The 19849-nt window shown below is 42.1% G+C and overlaps 1 protein-coding gene and 1 long non-coding RNA gene across 4 annotated transcripts in view; one reads left to right on the forward strand and one right to left on the reverse strand.

Moving 5' to 3' along the window:
- LOC130361530 (uncharacterized) overlaps window positions 1-19849 on the forward strand; it is a 29322-nt gene that overhangs the window by 2361 nt on the left and 7112 nt on the right. Inside the window, exon 2 of the long non-coding RNA XR_008891042.1 lies at window positions 14865-15052. This is a non-coding gene — a long non-coding RNA (uncharacterized LOC130361530). The remainder of the gene's footprint in view (window positions 1-14864; window positions 15053-19849) is intronic.
- EFHD1 (EF-hand domain family member D1) overlaps window positions 8937-19849 on the reverse strand; it is a 38178-nt gene continuing 27265 nt past the window's right edge. For 2 of the 3 annotated variants that reach the window (XM_056564632.1, XM_056564631.1), the window contains exons 3-4: window positions 14897-15031; window positions 8937-10499 (exon numbers count right to left, since the gene is read on the reverse strand). In XM_056564632.1, coding sequence (XP_056420607.1) covers window positions 10368-10499; window positions 14897-15031 — 267 coding nt within the window. In that variant the 3' untranslated portion in view covers window positions 8937-10367. The remainder of the gene's footprint in view (window positions 10500-14896; window positions 15032-19849) is intronic. The other variant, XM_056564630.1, reaches the window with a different exon arrangement.

The raw sequence follows: 19849 nt of genomic DNA on the forward strand, positions 1-19849 counted from the left end.
AGTGCTCTCTGCTGACACCACTGTCTGTCTCCGGAACTCTCAGGGCAGGAGAGGATTTCTGTGGGGATTTTCTCCTATTCTGGACAGTTGCTAAAATGGACATAGGTGTCAGCAGAGAGCACTGTGTTCCGACAGAAAAGAAATTCAAAAAGAAAAGAACTCCTGTGGAGCATATAGCAGCTGATAAGTACTAGATGGATTAAGATTGTTAAATAGAAGTAATTTACAAATCTGTTTAACTTTCTGGCACCAGTTGATTTAAAAAAAAAAAAAAAGTTTGTGTGAAGATTGTACCTTCACTTAAAGGGATACTCCGGTGGAAAACTTTTTATTTTTAATCAACTGGTGCCAGAAAGTTAAACAGATTTGTAAACTACTTCTATTAAAAAATCTTAATCCTTCTAGTACTTATTAGCTGCTGAATACTACAGAGGAAATTGTTTTCTTTTTGGAACACAGAGCTCTTTGCAGCTATTAAGTACTGGAAGGATTAAGATTTTTTAATAGAAGTAATTTACAAATCTGCTTAACTTTCTGGCACCAGTTGATTAAAAAAAAATAAAAATTAAAGTTTTCCACCGGAGTACCCCTTTAAACCCTACAACGAAGTATATGTCACCTTCCCTTTTTGGCAGGTTGTTGAAATATTTACTCAATGAACAGGAGAAACATGATGTGAATTTACCCTAAATGGTGTTCTTTGAACATGACCAGTAGGTAATTGATTCAGAAAATACATTTACTATTCTAATAATTGTTTCAGTGTTACAAGCCTGTTTATATTCAAGGCAATGATAAAAATATAAATAACACAATTTATTTGCAGCACGTGAACATAGCGGAATATTGGTTATTAGCGTAAATCAGGAGGTATAACATTGTAATAATTGGTGTAATTGACAAGGTCTGGGGATCATAAAGGCCGGTTTCATTGCTTCTCTGCTATCACAATAGGTTCCTACAGGAAGTACTTGGCCGATTTCCCCGTTTCCTGTACTTTCCATTAGAAAGTAAATCCAGTATTGTATGAAGAAGCACTTCACTGGCTTTGATCATTGTTCTACTTCCCTAAAATGATTATTGTTATTCTGTATTATTCACAGCTGTGTCTTGCTGGCTATACATGATCTGCTGGCTTGTTTAATGAAATAAAGAAGTGCTATATCCTTAAAGGGGTACTCCAGTGGAAAACAGTTTTTTTTTTTTAAATCAACTGGTGCCAGAAAGTTAAACAGATTTGTAAATTACTTCTATTAAAAATCTTAACCCTTCCAGTACTTCTCAGCTGCTGTATACTACAGAGGAAGTTCTTTTCTTTTTTAATTTCTTTTCTGTCTGGCCACACTGATCTCTGCTGACACCTTTGTCCATTTCAGGAACTGTTCAGAGCAGAAGAAAATCTGCATAGGAAACCTCTCCCGCTATGGACAGATCCTGACATGGACAGAGGTGTCAGCACTGAGCACTGTGGCCAGACAGATAAGAAATTAAAAAAGAAAAGAACTTCCTGTGAAGTATACAGCAACTGATAAGTACTGGAAGGATTAAAGGGGTACTCTGGTGGAAAACGTTTTTGTTTAATCAACTGGTGCCAGAAAGTTAAACAGATTTGTAAATTACTTCTATTAAAAAATCTTCATCCTTCCAGTACTTATTAGCTGCTGAATACTACAGAGGAAATTCTTTTCTTTTTGGAACACAGAGCTCTCTGCTGACATTATGACCACAGTGCTCTCTGCTGCCATCTCTGTCCATTTTAAGAACTGTCCAGAATAGGAGAAAATCCCCATAGAAAACATATTCTGCTCTGGACAGTTCCTAAAATGGACAGAGATGTCAGCAGAGAGCACTATGTTCCAAAAAGAAAATAATTTCCTCTGTAGTATTCAGCAGCTAATAAGTACTGGAAGGATTAAGATTTTTTAATAGGAGTAATTTACTAAATCTGTTTAACTTTCTGGCACCAGTTGATAAAAAAAAAAAAAAGTTTTCCACCGGAGTACCCCTTTAAGATTTTTAAATAGAAGTAATTTACAAATCTTTTTAACTTTCTGGCAACGCACCAGTTGCTAAAAATATATTATTTATTTATATATATATATATATATATATATATATATATATTGCTGCAAAAAAGACACAGCAGATTTTGCTACCATTGACTTCAATGGGTCCAAAAGGGAAATCTGCAAATTTGGATCCATTGCGGATTTTCTGCTGACCCATTAAACTCAATGGAAGCAAAATCCGCTGCGGATTTTCAGCAGCAAATACGCTGTGGAAATTCCGCAGGTAATCCGTCCGTGTGAACGCACCCTAAGGGCCCGTTCACACAAGCAGATTTTTGTGCGGATTTTCGGCAGCTGGTCTGCTGCTTTTTATTTTCTGCTGCTTATTTTCTCATTGACTCACCAGCAAAAAATATAAGCAGCAGAAAAAAAGCTACAGAAAATCCACTCGTGTGAAGAAGCCCTAAGGGTACGTTTACACGTGAATATTTTCTGCAGCAGATCTGCTTCTGCAGATTATGTTGCCCATTGACTTCAATGGGTAGCAAAATCTGCAGCAGGTCCTGTACGTGTGAACATACCCTAAGGGTCAGTTCACACGTGCGTATTTTTGCTGCAGATTTTGCTGCCCATTTACTTCAGTGGGCAGCAAAATCTGCTGAAGCGGATCTGCAGCAGAAAATACCTTCATGTGAACTGACCCTTAGGGTATGTTTACACGTACAGGATCTGCTGCATATTTTCAGCAGCTGATTTTGCTACCCATTGAAGTAAATGGGTAGCAAAATCAGCTGCACAAAATATGCAGCAGATCCTGTATGTGTAAAGTACCATAAGGGTACGTTCACACGGGCGAATTACCTGCGGAATTTCCGCAGCGTATTTGCTGCAGAAAATCCGCACAGGATTTTGCTACCATTTACTTCCAATGGATCAGCAGAAAATCCACAATCGAGGTTGATTTGCAGGTTTTCCTTCGGACCCATTGAAGTCAATGGTAGCAATATTCGCTGTGGATTTTCCACAGCAAATACGCTGCAGGATTTCTGTCACGGTAATCCCAATTTCAGAGTCCGCAGAAAGAAAAGACCCGTCTATCCTTTATGCACAAGTCTGCATGGAAATGCATTACAGTCTATGAGGTGCATTTTTGAGCGGTCTTAGCCTCCACTGTCTGTGGAATGACATTAAACCATGTGAACATAGTCTAAAGGTCTCTCTGCTAAATACAGACAAGGAGCAGTAGCCTCAAAACAGCTGTATACAGATGGGTATCGTTCCCTCTCTGGCTTGGCTATAGATATATATATATATATATTTATTTTTAATTTTTTTTATTCCTAATAGAGCCAAAGTGGCCACATTATTAGATTGCCTTGGACTTTCTAATAATGCAGTGATTTTTAATTAGTATTTTCATACACTTGCAAAACTTCAACTCCCAGCATGCCCGGACAGCCGTTGGCTGTCCGGGCATGCTGGGAGTTGAAGTTTAGCAACATCTGGAGGGCCACCTTTTGAGACCACTGATTTAGGGTGCGTTCACACTGTAGAATCTCCGCTCGCTGAATTCCGCGAGTGGAGATTCCGCCTGGCAGCCGCCGAAGTTACTTTGGCGCTAGGGCTGTGTGGCACTGAGCCGTCACCATTGACGGCTATGCAGTGCCCGCGGAATCCACGCAAAGAAAATTTTTCTTTCTTTGCGCGGAAAATTTTCAGCGGTGGAATTGTCTGCCGCTGAAATTCTGCAGTGTGAACGGATCTCGCGGAGACCCATTCACACTAATATTAAGTTCACACCGTGGAATTCCGTAGTGTGAACGCACCCTAAGATGCTTAGCCTACTACGGTGTTATTTTTGAACATGTCACATAGACATGTCAAAAGTTTAGATTGGTCGGGGTCTCCGTGCCGAGACACCCTCTGATTGTTAGTTATAGCCAGGTGAAGGCTGTGCACTTTACTTTTCAACACTGACTGATTGCAGTAAAGTGCTCTATAGCCCAAAGTGGTGCCCGTATTATGCAATAAGATGGCCTGAGCACCAAGCCAAGAAATAAAAAAAAAAGTGTGCTTCACCTGGCTATATCTAATGATTGGAGGGTCTTAGCACCGAGACCCCAACTGATCTAAACGTTTGTCATGTCTGTGTGACATGTCAAATATTAAAGAACAATAACGCTTTAAGGGTGTGGTAATAGGTCAGAGAAACAGTATACACTATTCCTGTCTGACCACACAGCTCATTAACCATGTGGCCATATGGAAAGGACAATACAACAGTTGGTGTTGATGTGAGTGGCTGTCAGGTTTTAGCATCTCTTATAATAGATATTAGAGATGAGCGAACTTACAGTAAATTCGATTCGTCACGAACTTCTCGGCTCGGCAGTTGATAACTTATCCTGCGTAAATGAGTTCAGCTTTCAGGTGCTCCGGTGGGCTGGAAAAGGTGGATACAGTCGTAGGAAAGAGTCTCCTAGGACTGTATCCACCTTTTCCAGCCCACGGGAGCACCTGAAAGCTGAACTCATTTATGCAGGAAAAGTCATCAACTGCCGAGCCGAGAAGTTCGTGACGAATCGAATTTACTGTAAGTTCGCTCATCTCTAATAGATATATCTCAAAAGGTCACTTTATGCCACACAAAAGGGACAATAGGCCATTGCTAAAGGGACAATAGGCCATTTTATCATTTATCAATCATATTAGACTGAGTTTTTGTGTAATTTGTCTGCATATATTTTAGCATCTATTATTCAAAAAAAGGAGAGAAGTCCTCCGGATGTGCCTAAAACATAACTTTTACTGTAATTAGTTAAAAAAAAATTACAAATATCCATAGGTGTATGGTTCATTGGATTGCACAATGGCAAAAAGTAAAGAGAAATAAGTGTGCTTGTTACCAAGGAGTGGCTGGGCCCAGCCAAACTCCGTGCCGCACAATCACTGATAAAATGCAATGCAACAAAAACTATAGTCAATACCACCAACGCGTTTCTACCACCAGTAGCGGTGGCATCATCAGGGAGGTATGCTAAGTGCAAATATCAACAAGAGAAGGAATAAAAAAACGTGTTCCTCAATGAAGGCGCTGGTCCGTGGGTACATTTAAATGTTTAATTATGACATAAAGCAATGCGTTTTGACCCCGGACAGGGGTCTTCATCAGGCATTGATGCCTGATGAAGACCCCTGTCCGGGGTCGAAACGCATTGCTTTATATGTCATAATTAAACATTTAAATGTACCCACGGACCAGCGCCTTCATTGAGGAACACTTTTTTTATTCCTTCTCTTGTTGTTCTGCTACCGGTGAGACTGACGTCACTCCGGGAAGTTCCTCGTGGCAGCTGTCCGGCTTTCCTCTCTCTCAGATGCTACTGGAGGTGTTGTGCTCTTAGCGCAACACCCAAGGGTAAGGACCCATCTTTTCTTTTACCTGGATTCATCTTTCCATACGATCCTCACCCAGGGGCGCACCTTTGGCTGTGTTTTTCTCTTTGCATTAAGTGCAAATATCAGACATCCAATGCAACTCTATAGGTAGCACAATACATATGATAATATACGATTATGCTACGACTATATAGGGCCCTAGAAGGAAAAATCATCACTTCCAAAAGATTGCAAAGATATGCATAGGCAGTCGACCTGCAAAATAAAATATCATGCCCAGGTGCATTTGGTGTATTTAGCTTGTTTGCATAGCCTGTAAAAGAAAGGGCATATACTGTCTATGTATGCGAAGATCACATTGTAAATCTACAGGAACCGTGGACTGTATTCTTCCTGAGAGATGGCGTGAGACACCTGCATGCAGCAGGGAGCCAAGGATTACCAGCTCGCTCGCGGATTCCAGTGAGGAGATGGCATCTGACACTGCATTGCATTTTATCAGTGGGCCCAGCCACTCCTATGTAACAAGCACACTTATTTCTCTTTACTTTTTGCCATTGTGCAACCTAATGAACCATACAACTATGGATATTTGTAAATTTTTTAACTAATTAGAGTAAAAGTTATGTTTTAGGCACATCCGGAGAACTTCTCTCCTTTTTTTGTTTCTTATATGCTGGATGATAATTGTGACTAATCAGTGGGTTATGTAGAACCACATACACATTCTACGTTTATAGTTAGCATCTATTATTCACAATTTTTGAGAATTCCTCAAACATTTGTCAGCACCGTACGGTCAACAGAAGTGACAGTGTTTTTATCGTGTGAAATTCACATAAATCACAGCACATCTAAATTTTCCATTACTCTAGAAAAAAAGGCTTTCTTACATGTTTTTAATCTCACAGCCATCTTTAGTGAACTTGTGTGAAATTTGCCTTACATCATGCAAACTTAACAAGTGTCCCTTAATGGTCTATTCATACGTAGAGTATTCTGCGCAGATTTGATGCGCAGGATTTTCTGCTGCAGATTTCAATGTAAACTGAATGACTGAACACAGCTTCAAATCCTGCGCAGAATACTGTACATGTGAATAGACCCTAAAGGAGATCTGCAGTAGTATATAACTTATTCCCAATCTGCAGGATAGGGGATGTGTTTTTTGATCGTGGGGGGGTTCTGACTGCTGGGAGGGGGACCCGCGGCACTACGGCACTACGCGGCTAGTGCTTGTGTCGTCGACTTCACTAAGAGGTCGACAGACTCACCCCCTCCATTTACCTCTCTGGGAGAGGAGGGGATGTACGAACACCGCATCCCCGCCTCTCCCATTCAGATACATGGAGAAGGGGGAGGGGATGTTGGCCGCGGCAGACATGCCTCCTCCTGCATGGGAGAGCCACGGCAGTGCCTTAGCCCCGTACAGGAAATTGCAGGGGGGTCCCAGTGGTTAGACCCACTGCAATCTATCCTTTATCTCTTATCCTGCAGGTAGGGAATAAGTTATATACCGCTGCAGACCATGAAATTCAATGCAAAATAAACAGAGAAAAACTACACACAAGGACCAATGATAACGTTACTGTCATTAAAAACAACTTTTGACATGTCGATCAGACATGTTAAAAGTTATTGGTCGCATTGGGTCTCACTCCTAAGACACTCTGCAATAATTTGATATAGCCAGGGAAGCGGGCGGCATTGTGCTCCACTCCCTGGCTGGCCAAGAGATCTGTACATTTCTCTGAATAGACCCCAGATAAGGGTCCTAGAACATGCACGTCGTGTGTACACTTGGGTGCCCAGCACTCTGGTCATGTGTCTTGTTTAGCGTCTCTCTCCATTGTTTGCTGTCTCCATGTCTTACCGACGGCTTGTTACACCATATGTGCTTCTTAAAGGGCCAGTTGCTATATACCAGTTGTGACCTATTTATGAATTTCTTTTGGCCCTGTATGTATTCACCCTCTTTGGCCTGTATTTATTCTGCACCTGCACTTTATATGTAGTCCTGACTATGGGAATCTATACAAGTTATATGCGAGTTTACAAACTTTTGCATGGATTCTGCATGGCAAGCAGCAATGGGAGTTTGAGAGTTTACACGATATTATAAAAGGACAAGTGAATTTTATATCTGTTACTTGTCACCTTGTGATTGTTCTGAGGCCCCATACAGTGATATTTGTGTCCCTCCAAGTCTGTGCCCGTTTTATGGTATTAATAATTGAGATATTGGCCCAGATTTATCAAACTGTGAGAGAGAAAAAGTGGAGTCATTTTTTCCACAGCAACCAATCACAGCTCAGATAATGAGCTGAGGTAACGTGAAAGCTGAGCTGTGATTGGTTGCTGTGGCAAAATCCCTCCACTTTTTCTCTCACACAGTTTGATAAATCTGGGCCATCGTGTTGAGTATTTTGTGTGCACTTTCCGCATAGCTTTGTAGAGTATGCTGTCTGTCTTAAAACATTTTCTACAGGCCTGGATAACAATCGGTACTTGAATTCCTGAACTATTCTATCCATAGAGAAAAGGGCGTGCTGTGTATAACATTACACATTGTAATGTAATGTAGAAGTCTTCTGAGGATTCCCACATGCACGCAATTGCCTTCAGTCCAATAGATGAACATTTCCATAGCCGCCAATCCGTGACTCAGTATTACAAGAACCACAGGAACCCAGCACAAGCTTTATTAGTAAAACATATTTATTATTTTTATATTAATATAAAAATGTGTATATAACAGTAGCCAGCAGGTTGTAGCGGAACATTGAAAGCTTTTTTTTTATTTTTATTTTTATTTTTTAAAGAGTGCAACTTTATGCACAGGGGTCAGAAACATCCCTTGCCAAGTAACACTTTGATAAGAACCAGCTAAAGTACCAGGCCTTCCAGAATCATTGGACCGTTCCTGGATAGAGAAAAGGCAGAGGTGTCTGTTGAGTCAAAGAAAACATTAAAGCGACATTTCACATTGAAATTGCCTGTAACAACCGATCAGACTACGAGTCAGTGCACAAGTAGACTACACAATATGTGCCCATGTTTCCTTTACCATTTACTGTCCTTTACGAATTATTCTTTCAGCAGCCGGAACTAAAGGAGATGCCCCTTTATGCTGTGTAAATACAAGCCTATACATATTTCCCTTCTTAGAGATCCCCCCTCCCTTTACACATTGTCTGCAGCAAGTTATTTACAATATTGCTTTATCTTATAGATCTCCTCCACTGCCTGGATCACAAGGGATCCTAATATCCCAAAACTTAAATATCCATATACGTATATTCAATAGCACCTTACTTTAACACACGTTGTCTAAAGTGGCAAGTTAAAGGGGTAGTCCACTGGCCAGCATTCGGAAGTAAATGTTCCGAATGCTGATTTTTGCACTGTGGGGGTCGGCCACACCCCCGTGACATCATGGTCACGCCCCCTCGATGTAAGTCTATGGGAGGGGCGTGACGGCAGTCACGCCCCTCCCATAGACTTGCATCGAGGGGACGTGACCATGACGTCACGAAAGGTGTGGCCGACCCCCACAGCGCGAAAACTGCATTCGGAATATTTGCTTCTGAACGCTGGCCAGTGGAGTACCCCTTTAATGACTTTGTGGGTCTTACAGGGAACCCTTCACATTGAACATACAATCTGGTCTGCTGGTAGGTCATGTAGCAGGAGAAGCTGTGCAGTGATATATTGGGGGAGATTTATCAAAATCTGTGCAGAGTCAAAGTTGCCCAGTTGCCCATAGCAACCAGATCGCTTCTTTCATTTTTCACAGGCCTTGTTAGGAATGTAAGAAGCGAGCTGATTGGTTGCTATGGGCAACTGGGCAACTTGGACTCTGCACAGGTTTTGATAAATCTCCCCCATAGTGTGGCAAAACATTCAGTCTAACTTTTTCTTCATTTAAATCCCTGTTAATTGTGGTTTAGGAGTCCAGTGGGCAGTCCTAATAATGATTGACAACTAACTCTGTATAAGCTCATACAGGAAACCATTGCGCAGGACCCCCCAACTGGACCACTAAAGAACAGAAAGTTCTACATGAGCTCCACCCGCTCTAACATTATGCCAGTAGATTAACCAGCATTTTCAGGTTCCATTTAAAGGGGTTATCCAGGAATAGACAAACTGAGCTAATTTCTTTCAAAAACAGCTCCGTCTGTCTGTCTCCATGTTGGGGGTGGTTCCGCAGCTCAGTTCCATTTAAGTGAATGGAGCCAAGTTGTACTAACACACACACACAACCTGGGGACAGACAGGGAGCTGTTTTTGAAAGAGATTCGCTCTGTTTTTCTATTCCTGGATAACCCCTTTATTGTTGTTACACCAGATCTCAGAGTATATTCACATGTGGCAAATTTGATGCAGAGAGGATTGTTTCTGAATTTGAGGGTCTTTAAGAAGCAAACACATGGGTTTATGCAGCGCCATTCAGATAAATGCGACAATCCCAGGAAAGGACTGCAACAAACCTGCCACATTATGATCCTAACAAGGAATGTTACAGATCAGTGGAATGAAGGTCTATAGGGGTTGGCTTTATCTTTTCTTGCCCTTCTAGCCATGTAGACATTATTTAGAGTTAATCCAGAAGTGGACTATGAAGCATGTAAGAACCCTTAAATTACTTTACACCCATTATATACTGTATTTAGATACAATCAAAGAGAAAGGACAGTAGTTTTATCACCTATAGCACATTAGGCATGTTTCAGTATGTACAGGAGCAAATACTGCTAGATTGGCTTCTTTTGGATATAGGAGTCAAGAGGCTATTTTAGTAAACTAGCAGGAGGGACAAAGCTCCTTGCTTTACAAGGTGTCACAAGCACAAGACCCGGCCTCGCAATCATTAAAACCCAATAGAACTTTAGGCGGCATTTTGTTAAAAGTGACTGAAGACCATGGTCAAATGTTAGTATAAAAGGCGGCAATGTCCTAATTAAAAGCAGATTTCAGTTCTTTGAAGGCAGCTCGACGGTTTTTCTTCTCCTCCTCCTGTCGCTTTCTCTCATCCTGTTCAGCACGAATTTCTGACTCAAATTTACTGGATGCAGAGAGAGCCTGGACCTAAGTGCGGAAGAAATGGTGATACAATTATTATTATAAATATTTTATCAGCTTCATGTAATGAGATAAGGTGCTGGGTGAATACAAAAGAAGAATTGTCCAGCGCTGGGCTTGCTGATAAAAGTTTGCTTTTATTTAGAAAATCCGACAGAAATCACTTGACAGAGGACAATGTCTGACGGGTTTCGCACCTAAGTGCTTAATCTATAATTAAGCACTTAGGTGCGAAACGCGTCAGACATTGTCCTCTGTCAAGTGATTTCTGTCAGATTTTCTAAATAAAAGCAAACTTTTATCTGCAAGCCCAGCGCTGGACAATTCTTTTGTATTGATGCATTGAGCCAAGGGCGGGACCGGCATGTCCTTGCGCAGGTGCTTTGGATTTGGTCGAAGGAGTGAGCGGCATCACTATTTGCTATCTTAAGGGCACTGGGTGATTTTGTTTCTATTGGTCAGAATAATGGCTTTCTGGCTTTCAGGAGCCTCAAACATGGAAGCAGCTACTTCTGCAGCTAATTTTGAGAGAACGTTTGCCCTGACTAGGCCTCCCAGTCATCGTATTATCACAGAATTACCCATTAATAACTGCATTGCCGGTAGAGTATTTACAGCTACAGCGGAGTCTCTACAAATGTAAAGATACCGGGCAGATTTACCATAAAAAAAAATGGACAAAAAAACTAAATTATAACAAAAATAGTGCACTATATTTATGATGCATTTCAGACACTTCTTCCCCATGTCTGACAAAGAAGACGTGGCTTCAACAAAAGTGGCATAGCAGGATACTGTGCACCAAAGATGTGCAAGATTCTAGCAATGGGAGAAGGACTTTTCTAAGAGGTTTTCTATACAGGAACGGCAGGAAGGGTCTATCAATACCGCAGTAGTGAAGGGCAATTCTGTTTTTGCAGTGCTACCTGGTCCCTGAGCACATTGCGAAAATGGTTCCTAGTGGGATCTTCATACCCTATATGGCAGCCTTGCCCTCAGGTTTCTTGCTTTTGGAGACAGACTTTTTTAAAGAAAAAGGGGGCTCAAACCCAGAAATCAAGTTGGGTGCTACTTTCAATGTAAAAGACTAAACAACACACTAGAAAAGCTTGCACTGAGTAAAAGTGCACCCCACTAAGTACATCTGGACATCAAAAAACTTTATTATGCACAATAAATATACAAAAATACTATACACAGAAGAAGTGGGGGGAAAATTTAAAACAAATTAAAAAAAGCTCACAAAAGAGCCTAAGCACAACCCTGAACCCCCTCCCCTAGGAAAATGACCCCATCCTATGTAAACAAATACAGGAGATGTATAAAGTGTTGTGACTGGAGACAGATCTTCAATGTTATTCTCTCTTACTCGCAGTCAAGTCTTATTAAATGAATGTATCCCATGCACATTTAAAGGGGTATTCCAGTAAAAAATATCAACTGGCTCCAGAAAGTTAAACAGATTTGTAAATTACCGTACTTCTATTAAAAAATATTAATCCTTCCAATAATTATCAGCTGCTGAAGTTAAGTTGTTCTTTTCTGTCTGGCAACAGTGCTCTCTGCTGACATCTCTGCTTGTCTCGGGAACTGCACGCAGTAGAAGAGGTTTGCTATGGGGATTTGCTTCTACTCTGGACAGTTCCTGAGACACATCATCAGAGAGCATTTAGACAGAAAAGAACAACTCAACTTCAGCAGCTCATAAGTACTGAAAGGATTACGTTTTTTTTTATAGAAGTAAATTACGAATCTGTTTAACTTTCTGGCACCAGTTGATTTAAAAAATAAATAAATAAATAAATAAAATAAATAAAGTTTTCCACCGGAGTACCCCTTTAAGGGACGACTATGACTAAGTTCCCAGTGTACGTGACTTGACTTATTGTTTGTCTCTGTTCATTTTTGGACCTAAATTTAATTAAACTCTTTGACAACCAAAAGACATTATACACTGAAGTTCTATTGTTGTATTTACTACAGTCAGCAGCAGCAGCAGCAGCAATCTATTACTGGTCACGTCTATCAGGACAGATAGGTGGCATTCTGAATCAATGCCATGAATCGGGGACTGTCTAATACAACCCCCAGGAAAGAGACCCACAAGTCACACTGTTGCTATTGTTCTAAAACATTTGATGAGGTTGAAATATTAATTCACTAACAAAGGCTATCTTGTCTACAACAGGAAACAGACGCTACATGACTGTGGCAGCTTTGTTGCAGTTCCTTCATACAGACTGTAGGTGGCGCCAAATGATTAACAGACACAGACATCATAAATCAGTACCTATAGCAGTGTTTTCCAACCAGGATGCCTCCAGCTGTTGCAAAACTACAACTCCCAGCATGCCCGGACAGCCTTTGGCTGTCCGGGCATGCTAGGAGTTGTAGTTTTGCAACAGCTGGAGGCACCCTGGTTGGACAACACTGACCTATATGATCCATGGATGAGTCAAGTCATCAGTTCCAGATAATGTATTACAGTAACTACAACTGCATCACTGATCATTCACACATATACAGACTGCCACAAAGGACAGGGAGTAGAACGTGATCTGTCACGGAGAGTACACTAAATAAGCTGAGTGACTACTACAATAGGCTGAAGTATCCACCAGCTGCATCTTCATCTGTCTCATTCCTCTATATGCAGATTCCAGTTAATACTGATCTAATGCAAAGAAAGAATGCACTATGTCCTAATAGGCACCTCCCCAAAAGAAAAAGAAAGTGTGATGTCCCAGTACGGGATATGCTTCTACAGTCCTGTCAGGCTGAGTCCCTGTACGTCCTCAGGGCTCTCCTGCAGTGTTCCCCCATATTGTGTATAGGTTGTATATTTAGTCTAAGGGACCTTTGATATGGTCACATGATTGTTAGTCACCTGATAATTGCTGTCACATGTTTAAGTCATATGTTTGGTTACGCAGAGAGCACCGGGTGACCAGATGACCTTCAGCTAGCCTATGGGCTCCTTGCTCAGCCCCCCTTTATAAGAGGGGGAGGTACTACAATCTCTCTTAGATCCTGAGGTGAGGTCCAGTCCAGATGTCTCAGGGCCAGTGTTCAGCACATCTGGAGGCCTCAAGCCTAAATCAAGTCATCTCTGTCTGCTGTCACTATCTTCAGTCAAGTAAAGTCAGTTATAGTCAGGGTGGCTGCGCTAAAGTCTGTTAAGTCACTGCAAGTCCCAGCAAGCTGCGAGGTCCGTGTTACTTGTCACCTCTCTGGGACCCTGACCTAGCTGTAAAGACTGTACCATCTGTCTACCTCAGTGAAAGCTACAGTTAACCTAACCTGGCCTTGGACTCTTATTTGCCCTAACCTAGGACTAGCGGTGCTACCTTCGGGTGGTTACATAGGCAAACCACGCCCTGGCGTCACGAACACAAAGGGGTTAACGCCATCTACCCCAGGGAAACACCATCTGCCCCTACACCTCACATCACACCCCAACACCCCAAAAATATGCATCCATATAACAAAGAACATTCTACCTCACGTACCTACATAAAATTCTTTTTGGTCTACCCTGCCCCTTTTCTCATGACTATCATAAATTACTGCATGCATTTGTATCCAAGTGACAGCTACAGGAGGAAAATGAAAGGTAAAGCCAGACTAGTCCGATTACAGTAAGTGTACATGAATTTTGTTGTGGATTTGGTGCAGATTTGCTCTGCATTTTACCTTCCCCATTGATTAGAATGGAGAAATTCGCTACAGATCATCAACATAAAATAAAATCAACACTGCTGGTCAATCTCAGTCAGGAGAATTTCTGCTGTGTGTAGGTAACATTTCAAAACCCACATGTATTTTGCTGGTATTTTAATCTGCTGCAGATCTGGCGTGTGAGTTTCCTCACTGAAAATCTGCAGCAAATTTATCAAATACTGCCCGAGTACCTGATGCCAATACAAACTGCGTGTAAGTTTGAAAATATGTGCATATTTATGTGGGGGTGGGGGGGTTGAAGGCTTATCTTTTTACTTTGATCATTGCTACCAGTGATCTGCATAGACGGACCTATGGAGAAGACGTGCACAGAATCTTCTATACATGCTTCCAAGCGTCCTCTGCACATGGAATACTAGTGACATTATTCTTTCACTACTGAACTACTGACAGTACAGTAAACTTAGCCAAATTATTTTTTTCTTTCTAAAATATCTGTGTGACCCCATCCTTAACCTGGGTCTCCATAAAACCTATAGTTCCCAATACTTTATCTACTGTGTCACCCTGTATCACCAGGTAAATCCCCTCAGAAAAACTTTGGGATTTCCCTGACTGCTGTATACGTGATCATATGATAGTGTCCAAAGAATAATAATTGTTGCCTTCACCCAGTATCATCTTCTATAGGTCATCAAAACATTCTCACATGGACAACTCACCTTGGCCTCAAAGAAGCTCTTGGCCCCCTTTACGCCCTCTGTTGACACATCAATTTCAGAGAGTTTAGCTAGAGACATCAGTCCGCTGTCCTCCTCCAGCTCGCCCGCCGCTGCCTTGCGGAATATCAGTAAAAACTAGGAAAGGAAAGACGGCAAGTAAGTATTCTTGTGCAACGTGTAGAGACAGATTTGAGTAATGGTGGTCCTGGTGACCATGGTTAGAGTTACAGTCAGGGCCGGTGGACACCATATTAGTCAGAACTATGAACTATCCCTGGGTTTCCCCTTCAATACTCCATGATATAGGCCTATATGCATATACATACTGGGGGGAGATATTCAAAGCATTTACGTCCACTTTTTTCGCTTTAGCTGCACCATATTTGCTTAAAATGTGGCGCACACTATTAGCGCAACATATTCAGATATTTAGCACCTGATTTAGCACCCTGTTAGGCAATGTTTTTAAAAGGGGCCTGGTTAGGCTTTTTGTGCTATTTTAAAAACTTTCTGGCGCACAAAGTGTCGCAGCTAATACCAAGTATACCAGGTATTAAATGATGTGCTATTTGCCAGAGGAAAAGTTGCTGAGTTGTCTATAACAACCAATCAGATTTCTTCTTTCATTTTTGAAAAGGCCTCTGAAAAATGACAGACGCGATCTGATTGGTTGCTATGGGCGACTCTTCCTCTGAACAGGTTTGGATAAATCTCACTCTATGTCCATCAAGACCAAATGCACGTTCATGTGGTAAACAGAACAGCAATTTAGGTCCAGTATTGAGAAATCTGAGGCATGGTTATGTGTCTGCACCAAAGTATGTCCTACACATTCAGCATGTCCGCCCACGTCAATAAGTCACGTCCAACAATCAGACAGACATTCTCAATCTTGTAAGGCTGCTTTCACACTATAAAATTCATCCATTTTAAAGATCCGTTCAATGTTCCGTTATAAAAACCCTGAAAATCGGCCGTTAAATGGCCATTAAAAAATCCCATCGGCCTGTTAGAAAATCCCATTATAGTCTATGGGATTTTTACATTATCCGTTTTAACCCCTTATAAATAACGGACGTTATTTTGTGACGGAAGATAGTAACAGGAGAAAGTGTGCATGCACTATTTCTTTCGTTCATTCTCCAGTCACAAAATAACGCCAGTTAATAATGGGTTAAAACTAGGGATTGACCGATATCGTTTTTTTAGGGCCGATACCGATAATCTGTGGAGGTTAGGACAGATAACTTATACCGATATTCCAGTATAAGTTATCGGCTATTTATCCCCCCCACACCGCTGCAGATCATTGATTTAAAGCCGGCACTTTAAATCAATGCACTGCAGTGGCTTTTGCGGTGCCATAGACCGCCGCTGCCACCCGCTTCTCTCCCCCTGCCTGTCCGGGGGTCCTGAGTCCTATCACCGCCACCGCCGCACCGCTCCCCCCACCGCCGCACCGCTCCGCGCCCCCTACCGCCCCACCGTACCGCCATGGCCCCATTGCCTCCCCCATCCCCGGTTTTATAATTGCCTGTTCCCAGGTCCACTCTACATCTGGCTCCGGCGTCCTCCTGAGCTGTCACTGTGCGCACTGACTGTGACGTCACGTCGCGTCACTCGTCATTGCGCACAGCGCGTTACGCAGGAAGCAGCAGGAGCCAGAAGTAGCGTGGACCCCGGGAACAGGTAATTATAAAACCGGGGATTGGGGAGGCAATGGGGCCGGGGTGGTGCGGTGGGGGGTGCGACGTGGTGCGGCGGGTCGGTCGCGGTGCGGGGGGTGGGGCATTATCAGCTTATCGGCAAGGTAATTGGCGATACCGATAATTGACAAAATCGTGATTATCGGCCGAACCCTAGTTAAAACCATAGACTATAATGGGATTTTCTAACAGGCCGTATGGGATTTTGTTTAGTCAATGAAATTAACCCTGCAATAGACTCCAGTAATTCCTGACACACCTCATAGACACGGAGTTTCTGTGATGGTTGTTGTCATGTTATAGAAAGGTTATCACCGAATGCTGGGCTTTTTCTGTCATAAGCTGATATCTGCGATGCTCCATGAAGAGTGTGTGACCAGTCGGGGTTAAATAAAGCTTTATATCACTATTTGTATCATTTTCAAATTTGTTTACATTTTTCATAACTAATTTTTATGACCATAATTCATAATTGAGTTATTAACCACACAACACCATATTTTAAATTTTTAACTGTGGTACATATTTTTTAGGGCATATTTCAGATACATAGGAATAAGTGACATCTTAATAATTTTACGCATAATCCATGCAATATAAATAAAATAAAAAAATGATTTAATCAATTAATTAAATAAAAGAAAGCTGGAAATCTAGGATGTAGATTCTAAAATCATAATAAAATACAAGGTCAAAAGAGTGGAAATACCCAGCAGAAATTCAAAGCTACTCTCACAATTTCGGTTACATATTTCTCTCCGTATTTTCCAGACAGTAAAAATACAGTGGCCCAGATTTATCCACCTGAGACTACACCCATCTTGTTTTGCCCAGTGACCAATCACAGCTCAGCTTTCATATATTTACAAGCTCTGGTAAAATTAAAGCTAAGCTGTGATTGGTTGCTATATGGATAAATATGGGGCACTGTGTGAATATAGCCTAAGGGTACGTTCACACTGCAGAATCTCGGCTCACAGAATTCTACTAGTGGAGATTCCATCTGGCAGCTGCCGAAATACTTCGGCGGTAGAACTGTGCCGTCACCAATGACGGTTATGCAGTGCTCGCAGACTCCCGCGCGAAGAATAAACATGTTCTTTCTTTGCGCAAATTTCAGCAACAGACTTATGTTGCAGCAAAATGACGGAAACCTGATGGACTTCAGTGAATTAGGTCTGTTGGGCTCCGTTGGAGTCAAGCAGTGGACCATATGGCTCAGTTTTCTGACCTCCAACTGATCCTGCAATGAAGACCCGAAAAGAGCCCAGAAACAGACGTAAACCCAAGCTTACCTGAATAAAAACAGCAAAACAGTTACATTGTGTGTGTAAGGAACATTACGGAAGTCAACAATCTACATTTTCAGTCATCTCATTCTACAAATCACGTCACTCTTAGTGAAAGGGCTTTCCATTATGCCCCTTCCTTATCATGGCAAAGCTGACATTTAGCATTTATGGTGCCTGGCAGCTATTGCATGGTATCAGCAGGTAATGAGATCATGGGTCCAGTACTGAAGGTCCATTGTATCAGTGGCATTTCCCACAGTGCTCCCCTTTCCTGATCATTGACTCATCTGCAAAGATACAGCAAGGATACAGAACAGTGGCCCATTCTCTTCAATCTGCGGGAAGGTGTTACCTATAGCAGCCAATCTGATTCTAGGGCAGGAAACCGAAATAAAGACCTGAAAGCAACATTTGTATTTCCTATGCACGTTTTCATATGTAGTCTTCAATTTATAAGAGCATCGTGCTTATGCAAGTTCATATATATATATATATATATATATATACATACATATACATACATATACATATATATATACATATACATATATATATACATATACATATATATATACATATATATATACATATATATATATATATATATAACTCATATCTCTCATCAACATCGCATCTGAGAACAGATCGCTTAAGGGGAGGTATACTGAAAAGGTACCTCTCAGAAACTAGTACTAAAACTGCTATCACCCTCTGTACCCAGCGTTAACCTGCACACACATTCATACAGCAGCTATATAAGATCACAGATTACTTGGAACCGCCGTACGGATGCCCATCAGGCGCTTACACAGGAGCCCCAGGTAAGTCTATTGCAAAAAGTCTTATGCTGAGTAGTACTTGTTAAAAGCACAGTGGTCCCTCAACATACGATGGTAATCCGTTCCAAATGGACCATCGTTTGTTGAAACCATCGTATGTTGAGGGATCCGTGCAATGTAAAGTATAGGACAGTGGTCTACAACCTGCGGACCTCCAGATGTTGCAAAATTACAACACCCAGCATGCCCGGACAGCCAACGGCTGTCCGGGCATGCTGGGAGTTGTAGTTTTGCAACATCTGGAGGTCCGCAGGTTGAAGACCACTGTTAGAGGAAGTTGTACTCACCTGTCCCCGCCGCTCCGGACCATCACTGCTGCCCAGGATGTCACGGTCCATCACTGTCGCCGCGTCCCCGAGGTGTCCCAGACGCTCTGGCAAGGCCTCTGCTTCCCCGGCATCTTCGCTCTCCGTCGCCGCCATCACATCGCTATGCACGCCACTCCTATTGGATAACGGGACGGCGTGCGCAGCGACGTGATGACGACGATGGAGAGCGTCGACGATGCAGGGGATCCTGAAGAGGACAGGTAAGTGATCGTCAGCGGACCACACGGGGCACCGTAAACGGCTATCCGGAGGCAGCTGAAGCAGTCAGCGCTGCCCGATAGCCGTTTATGCGATGGCCCCGACATACAAAAGCATCGTATGTTGATGCTGCCTCTGAGAGGCAATCGCATGTTGAAATGATCGTATGTCGGGGCCATCATAGGTCGGGGGGGGGGTCACTGTATACAACCCCTTGAGAAGCAGGTATGAGCACATTACTTCTACAGACCGCCCAGATCAATGATGTCAGGGTACAAATAGTGATATAAAGCTTTATTTAACCCCGACTGTTCACACACACTGCATGGAGCATCGCAGATATCAGCATATGACAGAAAAAGTGCCGCATCCGGTTATAACCTTTCTATAAAATGACAACAACCATCACAGAAACTCCATGTCTATGAGGTGTGTCAGGCATTACTGGTGTCTGTTGCAGGGTTAATTTCATTGACTAATCATTTTAGTCATAGTTTTGGTCAGCAACACCTTTAAGTGACTAAAGTAAATAAATAAACTTACAATGACAAACTATAACTAAAATCTATCGACATTTTAACCAACTGAC

The sequence above is a fragment of the Hyla sarda genome, chromosome 3 (genome assembly GCF_029499605.1).
Source record: "Hyla sarda isolate aHylSar1 chromosome 3, aHylSar1.hap1, whole genome shotgun sequence".
Lineage (NCBI taxonomy): Eukaryota > Metazoa > Chordata > Amphibia > Anura > Hylidae > Hyla > Hyla sarda.